The following is a 9788-nucleotide window of genomic DNA, read 5'->3' as shown; positions in this document are numbered from 1 at the left end:
TTGTTTTCTTGTGGCAAAAATAGACTGGCCATACCTTTTACTCTAATCAACAGTTGTTCAGGTTTGGGACTTTTTGCTTTAAAGTCATAGAAGAGAGTCATTAAGGTTGGAAAAGCTCTCCAAGATCATCGAATCCAATCATGTCACAGTACTGAAAAGATGCCTGGGGATTTATGTTTTAATACACACTTTTTAAAACCTTTACATGCTATCTATGATGTTCCAAAGTATCTATACAAAGAGACTGCAGAACTGAAGATCTCTCTAGATAAAGATCTAATTGTGTAACATTTGAATGCAATAGCATGTGATAGCATTTCTAGTAGTTTGTTTTTTTTTTTTTTATTTCACAATCTTACTATCTTTCAGTGAAAAATTAGCTGGATTCTAAAATAAATTCTTCGTCTTGTTTGATGTGTGGAAATCCCTTCGTGCATAACCGTTTACACAGTGGTACTGAGAGGCTTGTGGAACATGTTCTCAGTGTCCTGTGGGAACACTTAGAAGAGAATTGGATAATGATTCTTACTTTCTTTTGTTTCAAAACCAGGGATGTTGTGGAAACAGAAGAGCATTATAAGAGCAGGTGGCGATCCATATGGATTATGTATCTTACCATGTTTCTCAGTAGTGTAGGTGAGTAAAACACAGGTGGATTTCAGTGTTACCTCCTTAATGCATCTATTTTGGTTTAAAATATGACGGTTTTCTAGAGTTTAGCTGCATAGCTGCTTTAATGCTACTGTTCATTTATAACTTTAAAAAGGTGCATTTTCTGATTCTTCAAAAAGGAAGATAAAACTAGAAAATCAAAGTTATATTTGATAAGTTAAATAATACTGTGTTTTTAGACTATGTGACCTATTACTTAAACCTTTGGTTAATGGCTCTGTAGTAGTTTGGGATAAAAGATAGTGGCAGAGTAAGTTTATTGCTCAGAGCAAAACAAAGGTCACACTTTTCTCATCCAAAGTGAAACTTCTAGGGAATGGAAACAGAAATAACACAGAGTTGTTAAGAGGTAACACCTTTGTGGGCATGTATGTTCCCTATTTCAGAATGGGATTGAGAGGAGATTCTCTCATACAGGATTTTGCATCTCCTCTGCACAACAAATTACTGTTTCATTCTTAAATAACTGCCCCTGGAAAGAAGACTTCTGGTGGTTTTTTTTACTATTGGTGATTAAAATTTCTTTGATAAATTAATATTAATACGTCAGTGTATCAGGAAGTTATTTTTGCTCTAAGGGCCTTGTGATTCCATTGGGAGGACAAATCCCATGTGGTTTGCTTGGCACGTCAGTGTTCGTTTCATCAATGTTTTTTTTTATTTGGTCTGTATGCACCTATAAGATATCCTTTTAAACATAGTTCCTCCTGTTAGGAGGAATTATCACTCCTTACCCAAATACATAATACATATTTTTTTGAGGTGACAGACTGATGCAGTTTTAGACTATAGTACACTTAGGAGCAGAAGCATGAACCTGTAATAACTGTTTCAGTAAAGCAATTTACTGATAAACACTGCAAATTAACTTTGGTTATGTTCTTATTGCATTGCAGGTTTCTCAATTGTAATTATGTCTGTGTGGCCATATCTCCAAAAGGTTTGTTAATTTTTAATATTATTTTTTTAATTAAAGAGAACAGAAGACTTCTGCTCAGAAAGAATGTAGTACAAAACTTAGCACCCTATTTAGGAAATGAAACAGTAGAGGGAAGCATGTGTTCATAAGGGACTTTTATTTTGCCATTCACTTAGGTTTCATTCATGTAAAATCTGTCAGTCGATTTGCTGAATTGATGAAGGTACCTCATAATGCAGAGATGTTTGGTTTTACAATATAATTTTACTGTTTTCTTGGGCAGTGAATCAATAGAAATCTCATCTGAATGCTTTTTTACTGTTCAAATGTAATACTCAAGGCTTGTCTGCACTCTGGGAAAAAAAAAAAAGGAAGCTGAACTTTCACCTAGTCTGCGCTAGGATTTGACTGCTCCTGGAATTGAAGAAGGCAGTTTCAAATGCAAATTTGGAAGAACGTATCCTGGGCAGGGCCCTAGAGGTATCGATAAAATTGAAGCTGGTGCTGAATTCTGGGAGCAGGAAAGAAAATGCATCACCAGCTTTGTAAACCAGGACAGACTCAGGCATGTGCAGAGATGACTCGGGTGATTCTTCGCTCCTGGCACGCGAGCTGCCTAATGTGCTGCCACAGTTCTGGCTCTGGCCTGTAACATCAGCAGTGCTGTATGAGAACTGCCTGAGTTTGTGGCAAGTGAGCCATTTCCAGTCTCTAAGCAAGGAGCTTTTTCTTGGCTCGGTGCATTGCTGGAGGCCGTTAGCCGAGGTTTGTTGCCCCATACGAGTCCTGCATGGAAAGAACCCTCCTGAGCAGCCCGGGCCGGTGTGTTTGTGTCACACTGCAGACGGGCTGACTTGTTCAGCCTGCATTGCTTTCTGCCATATACTCTGAGAATTCCAGCACGGGGCCTTAGGTTTAGCGTCCAATTCTAAAATGTTTTTGCTGATACTATAAAATACTATACTATTGTATTCATAGAACTGATTCATTTGTTTCTGCAGATTGATCCGACGGCAGATGCAAGTTTCTTGGGCTGGATTATAGCTTCATATAGCATTGGCCAAATGGTTGCCTCTCCCTTGTTTGGCTTGTGGTCCAATTACAGGCCAAGGAGAGAACCTCTCGTTGTTTCAACTGCTATTTCAGTAGGTGCTAATTGTCTTTATGCCTATGTCCACGTACCCCATTCACACAACAAATACTACATGCTGACTGCACGTGCTCTTGTGGGATTCGGAGCAGGTAACCACAGCAGAATTCACATTTCTGAAAATTATTAAATTCTACGTCTTGTGTAAGATAATTAACATGAGATTTTAGTACCAGCTTTACCATTATTTGGATGAGAACTTATTACTTAGCAGAGCAAAGCATCTGCCCATACTAGTTTATAATAAAATTGTGTACTTGTGTGGTTGTGTATAAATACTAGACAGAGTGCTGGGGTTTATTTTCTTGCAAAATGAGAAGTCCTCCCCATAATAAATACAACTGGGTGATTTAAGTATATGATTTAATAACACATAAACACTGTCTTGGTTTTGATTTTTAAGGAAACGTGGCTGTGGTTCGATCGTATATTGCGGGTGCCACTTCTCTGACAGAAAGAACGAGTGCCATGGCCAATACCAGTGCCTGCCAAGCAGTTGGCTTCATATTAGGACCAGGTAAAGCCTATCTTCTTTCCTCACTTCTCTAATACTTTTTAGGGTGAAATTTGGCATTGAATGTAGTAATCCTCAGCAGCTGTATGTTTGGGATATTAAGGCATAGTTTGTCAGTGGTATCAAAATGGAATAAATAGGGTTCATTTATATATACTTGTGTATGCCAATCCAAATGAAATAGTCTAGTCCAAAGAAATTCAAATTGTTTGTAGTTAAAAACTATCTGGTTTGGATTGCTGGCTGCAGGTTAAAACAAGTTCCAAGTTGCTCTGTACTAGCCCCCACTTAATAGTCTAGGACTAATTGCACTTTATTCATGGAGGAGGGAATTTAACATTACTGTTCAAACATTGTGGCAAACATTTCCACCTTTCCTAAATGACTGAAAATTTCACCTTGCCTCACATATTGTAGAAAACACCATCCAACAGATCTTTCTGGTCTTGTAGTGACAGTCACAAAATCTTCATATTGGGAAAAATTTGAAAACATAGCACAGGTGGTACAGAGAACTAAGGGAATAAAGAGCTTGGGGGGGGGATGTTAGGTCAGATGCAGCTGTGGCTCCAGAGGTACTCTGCTTCATGGAAGAAATGTGACAGACTCACCTTATGTTGCAGAGCCTCTACTGATACTTGTGTTCTATAGCTGGAGGTTAAGATTATCCAATTAGTAGACCTGAAGTGCTCTGTGTGTGGTGATATAATGAGCTGGATGCTTAGGGCTGAGATTTTTTTCTCCCATTGACTTAGTGCTGTTGATAGAGCATTAAAGGGTCTACAGCAACAAAACATCTATGTTCTTTGAGTGATTTGCACAAAGTATAAGTTTAGGTAATTACCTTTCCTAATTTGATAGGGACTCTCAGTCTGTATCCGAGCAGCAGCAAGCAAATGACCTGATCTTAGGATCTTTTGTGCTTCACCAATTTGAATTTATTTATCATTCTAATAAAAAATCTCCCACAACTTATTTTCTCTCTAGCTTGCCCTTAGCAGGAGGAATAGTCCAGTCCCACAGCCAAGGTTTTCCATGTAGGGGGAAGAGGAAACAGAGTAAACCTGCTGTCTGCGCATGGCCAGGAAAACTAACCACTGGGACCCTCAGAATTCAGTTCCAGTTCTCTGAGTGTCATGCTGCTATTTATACAGTGTGCTTGCATGTAGCCAAGTAGTTTTCTGACTAGTTGAGATCCCACTGGCATCCATCAGTTTATTCACAGTAAAATTCTCAAAATGTAAAAGGATTGACAGGTGTAAGATTTAAATTTTACTATGAAACTGGATAAGCAAAGTTGTTCTGTGTTTATTCTATATGTGTTCTAATGTTTTCTTAATGATTCTCAAGTTATCTTAATAGAAATATGGTTTTAAGTTTTTCAGACATGCTTTACACTAATTGGAGAAGAAGGAATAACATGGAAATTAATTGATCTTCAGCTGAACATGTATACAGCACCAGTTTTATTTGGAGCTGTCTTAGGAGTTATTAATATTATTCTCATCTTTCTCATACTCAGGTAATCAAGTCAAAAAAAGAGACATATTCTACCTTGTTTTAGTGGATGGCCTGTAACAATTAATATGGGGCCCAGGAGGAGGAGTAATAAGCCTGAAATTCAGAGCCCTAAAACTATAAGCTGCTACTTAATTTTTCAGTATTTCTACATTCTTTAATATGTACTTTCTTCATTTTGCTCATAAACTAATTATACCAACATTATGGCTAGAATGTAAACTGATTAAAGAAATTGTAGCTGTGTATTAGCTTGTTATTTAGCTTAACCTTGATAGATTTTTATGTTGATGGTTTCTGCCCATGTTTTTCCTCTGAAAAGAAATATAGTTAACTTGCCTGTAGGGTTCTCACTGTCTGTCTTTTGAGGATCTCGAAGGGGGATTTTTATGCCTTATCCCATCGGTGGCAGTGAGGAGAGGGGAGATGCACACAGATAGGTGATGTTCTCCCACTAGAGTATTTCCTTTCTTGGACATGCTGGTGGTCACTACAGTCTAATGCAGGCTACACAGGTGATGTTTAAAAGAGCTGGGAATAATCAGAATATAAGATTATGCCATTTAGGAAGATATTATTAGAAACTTCGTAGACCAAATAAATAAATATGTGTATTAATGAAAACAGTTTTAAATTTCTAGAGAGCATCGAGTGGATGACATGGGACGGCAGTGCAAAAGTGTCAATTCTGAAGGAGAAGGTATCTATGTTTTCTTGAAAACTTATTCTATGATAGTAATTTTGAAGTTCTTTGTTATTATATACAAGGATTTGGAAGTATTCTAAAGTCTGATGGATTTGGAACTCCAAGTGGAAAACAGGTGGCATCTCTAACTGGGCTAGAAAATTATTTGTGTCCACATCGTGTCTGTATGTGTCCACAGAACAAAGGGAAAGAAAAAAAAAGTAAAATTGTATGGATGCTTCCAGACTTTCACCCTGGAACCATCTGTTCTGAGAGACAGCATGAAGTGAATATGGACATCAAAAAAATCTCCCTTAACTTCTACTCTGCAGTCACGCTTCTCTTTTGTTCTGTATCATGCTGAGTTGTTGCCATTACTGCCCATCAGCTTTCACACACGGCATCTTGCTGAAAGGTGTGTGTTGTCTAAGTAAGTTTCGTTGGTGAGAGTAAAATTCAGTAATTGCAACAGCTTATCTTCAATATATACCCTCTTTGTACACAGTTCAAATTTTTTAAAATGTTGTATAGTTTTCACTTGAAGAATACAAAGTGAACGAAAGATAATCTTAAACCTCTTTTAAAATGTACGGAATTCACTAGTTTCAGTATTAGTTTTCTGTTTAAGAAGGGAGTTGTGTGCACACACCACACATGGGTACTTTGCATATGAAGACACTACACCCAGAGTAGAGGGACAAAGGCTCTGTGGTGGTGGAATTCTCCTGCTGTGTACTTTTGGCCTTGCAAGAGGAACTGGAAGCGTTTCAGTTTCCAATGATAAGATATTTAAAGAAGTTTCCTTATGTTGCTGGCAGTCAGGACTTGTCAGTCCCAGCATTACAATGGGACAACAGGTGGTAGAAACATTTCCCTCCCTTTTGATTTAAACATGTTGTACGTAGATGTCACAATATAACTGCCTAGCTGCCCACCCACCTGCATGTTAAATACTTAACAGAGTGGGGAAATCATTAGTGTTAGTCATTTCTGGTTGTGCTAAAAAAACTCTTATGTGCAGTTTCTAATACTCTTCTCTTGTGTTACAGAAAACGATGCTGTGGATCAGGACACAGAAGGAAATGTTGACCACGTTGCTGTGGTAGCACTCAATTTTCTTTTCTTTGTCATCTTGTTTGTGTTTGCTGTCTTTGAAACGTAAGTTTGCCTATTTTCTCTCAAAATACTTAGACTTGTGACGTAGTTAGATTGAGTGTGCATGTAAAGGCTTTTCTGTTGCACACATTTTCTTAACCACAGAAGACCAAAACCATATGAAGTCAAATTGATTTGTACTGATACAGAACAATGAATTCAAGGTCAGTAATAAATGAAAATATGTAGCATACTGTTAGTGGTATATGAAGTGTTCATGTAAAAGCTTTCGAATGAATGCAAACCCATATCCTCACATTTTTAAGTGTTACAAAAAAAGCAGCTTAACTTGGGCTACCTAAAATCTTCAGACAAAACTCTCTTCAGTTGAGTGCCTTGTTCTATACTTTTTAAATTTTTTTTGTAATTTCTTAGCATGATTCTGATTAGCTCTAAAAGCTGCAGTGAAGCTCTTAGTAATGATTATTTCAGTAATGATGAAAACAATTGTTTGATGTAATTAATGCAATTGTATTCTTAAATGCACTACTTTGCATGATTTTATTTTTACCTAAAGAGATATGTTGCCCATTCCCAAATTTTCTGTGTATAAGAAAACAAGTAAAACATAGTGGCATTACCTCAGACAGACATACTTCCTTTTTTAATTTATAAAAGATTCAATTTTTAAGCCAAATTTTTTTAAATTTCTTTTAACAATATGTCTCGGTCTTAATTGAGAGCCTAGAGACTGGTTGCTAAAACCAAAACAGTATTAGATGTTTATTACTTTGATACTCACTGAGCCTGATTTTTTGTTTTCTTTCTTTATTGCTTTGCTTGAACTCCACCTTTCCATTAAATAGATCGATGAGGCTTCAGAGTATGGCTGATGTAATGCAGTTGTGAATTTTGTGTAGTGGATTTAGTTTTAATACATGATGTGTGACAGAATTAGTTGAAAAGTAGCCTATGTTTTCTGATATGTCCATCATCAGGAAGGGCTTCTATAAAACTGTGATGTTTGGGACAAAATATGTATGGAAATGGCTGTACAGAAGAAAGTTTTTTTAAATTAATGTTATTTTGTTCTGTCCATTTAGTATAGCTACTCCACTGACAATGGATATGTATTCCTGGACCAGGAAAGAAGCTGTTTTTTATAATGGAATAATCCTTAGTGTGGTTGGCATTGAATCAGTTATTGTTTTCATGGTGGTTAAAATGCTATCTAAAAGGTAAGTTTTTTGGAGTTTATCAGAATTATATTACTTACACTAGCTAAGTGTGAGAAGCTTTATGGCAATGCCAAATCTGCATTAGTTAACTTGTTAATGAATTTGAATTTAGTATGACAATGGTGTATTTCCAGTTTTGGCACGGCCATGATGCTGTGGTGGCTCTTTATCCTCTTAACATAACCCCTTTGTCTTTTATCTTTGAATCACAAAAAACCCAGGGTTTTAAGTTGCTGTGATTTTGCAATTTTTGTTGCAGGTGTTTTGGGCAGGCATCTTTTCAACACACTAATGGGCTCTGTCATTAGCACCTTCGTAAATTTTCCTTTAATTAAATATTTAATTGTGAGTTTGTTGTTTGACAGGACTGGTGAGCGTGCCATACTCCATGGAGGCTTACTGATTGTCTTGGTTGGATTCTTTATCTTACTACCTTGGGGGAAAAAATTACCAAATATCCAGTGGCAAGGTATAAATCAAGTCATACTAAACTATCATTGTAATGTTTTACTGAAAGCTTTTTGTTGTATTTTTTTCCTTAATGGCATGCGTAACATGTTTTTCCAGAAATAAAGAACAACTCCATTCCCAGAGCAGCTGCCACGGAAATGCTGATGCCTTTCTGGAGTTGGCAAGCAGTGCAGCTCCCAGACAACCACACAGCGGAACCCGTAGGCTGCCCTGTCACCCAGTCCTGGTGCCTGAATACTCCCAGGATCTACCTGGCCCAGTATATCAGCTCTGACATACTCATAGGACTGGGTTACCCAGTTTGTAATGTCATGTCCTACACTTTATACTCAAAAATTCTGGGACCGAAGCCTCAGGTAAGCATGATGCCTAAACCCATAATTTCATTTGCTCCCCAGGACTTGGACTCTTCTTTATTAGAAGGAGGAGGGATCTAACTAAAATTCCTTTTGCCATCAGCCAAATAATGGTACATTTCAACTGGGGCAGAAGTTTCCAGGAACTTTTTTAAAATCTGAGGCAAGTCTCCAGAGGAATTGGAAGGCAAGGCTTTTACTATCATTTATGGCAAATCTTACAGCGTGAAAATTTCGGAACAACTAAGCCCAAAGCTTGTGGCTCTCACAGGTGTTCTGGAGGTCTCCTTTTTGTAACAACCAATTATATATTTGGAATATCAGCATGCAGAAATGTGCCTTTTACTAAGTACATTAAAGACTACAAATGCTATGATTGTTATTGACATTTTACAGTGGTGAAACCCATAGCAAGCTGATATTACTGCTTAAGAAAAAATTTTCTTCCTTTTTCACCAGTGGTCTCATTTTTCCACGTTACATTTTGCTGTAAGAGACTCAATGCTTTGAGCCAGAACGCCTTTTATTGGAAAGCCTTGAGAGTGTGTAGCTCAGTGAACCCTTTGAATTAATCCTTAGAGAAGCTGAGTAGTACTCTTGGAAACAAGGCACTCAGTATCTTCATAAGTGGCAATAAGAATGACCAGCAGTTGCTTAAACACTTCTATGTTTTCTAATTAAGATAAGTGGTGAGAATCATTGACTGGCCACATAATTCCTGTATCACTAACATAAGCTTTTGATCTTCTGTAGGGTGTCTACATGGGATGGTTAACTGCCTCTGGAAGTGGAGCACGAATACTTGGACCTGTTTTTGTGAGCCAAGTATACACTCACCTAGGACCACGCTGGGCTTTTAGCTTAATCTGTGGAGTAGTTGTCCTCTCTCTCTTACTCTTAGAGATAGTATACAAGAGACTGATTGCATTTTCTGTCAGATATGGAAGGATGCAAGAAGCAAATTGTTAAAAAAACCCAAAACTAAACCCAACCAAAAATAATACTTCAGTTTATTACTACTGTTTAATGAGGAGAACCTAACCACTGACCTTGTTGGCTGTATGCTGAGAACTGTAGATCTGTAGTTACATGTCGACAGAAGATGTAACTTGGTTGCACCTGCTGCAACAGAGCTTTTGCATTCTGCTTTCCTAGCAGCAGGGGAGGAGA

General features: G+C 37.5%; 1 protein-coding gene across 1 annotated transcript; it reads left to right on the top strand.

Annotated features, from left to right (window-relative positions):
* The first annotated feature begins 518 nt into the window (after positions 1-518).
* MFSD8 (major facilitator superfamily domain containing 8) lies at positions 519-9587 on the top strand. The gene is made up of 11 exons (XM_008937269.1): positions 519-636; positions 1569-1612; positions 2593-2833; positions 3145-3258; positions 4633-4777; positions 5415-5473; positions 6508-6616; positions 7657-7791; positions 8157-8260; positions 8359-8618; positions 9372-9587. The coding sequence occupies exons 1-11, from the start codon at positions 519-521 to the stop codon at positions 9585-9587; spliced, it is 1545 nt and encodes a 514-aa protein (XP_008935517.1).
* The last annotated feature ends 201 nt before the right edge of the window (positions 9588-9788 follow it).

Source organism: Merops nubicus, unplaced genomic scaffold (assembly GCF_000691845.1).
Source record: "Merops nubicus isolate BGI_N331 unplaced genomic scaffold, ASM69184v1 scaffold14620, whole genome shotgun sequence".
In the NCBI taxonomy this organism is placed as follows: domain Eukaryota; kingdom Metazoa; phylum Chordata; class Aves; order Coraciiformes; family Meropidae; genus Merops; species Merops nubicus.
Note: the sequence above shows the minus strand (reverse complement) of the source record. Positions and strands in the feature narration are given on the sequence as shown.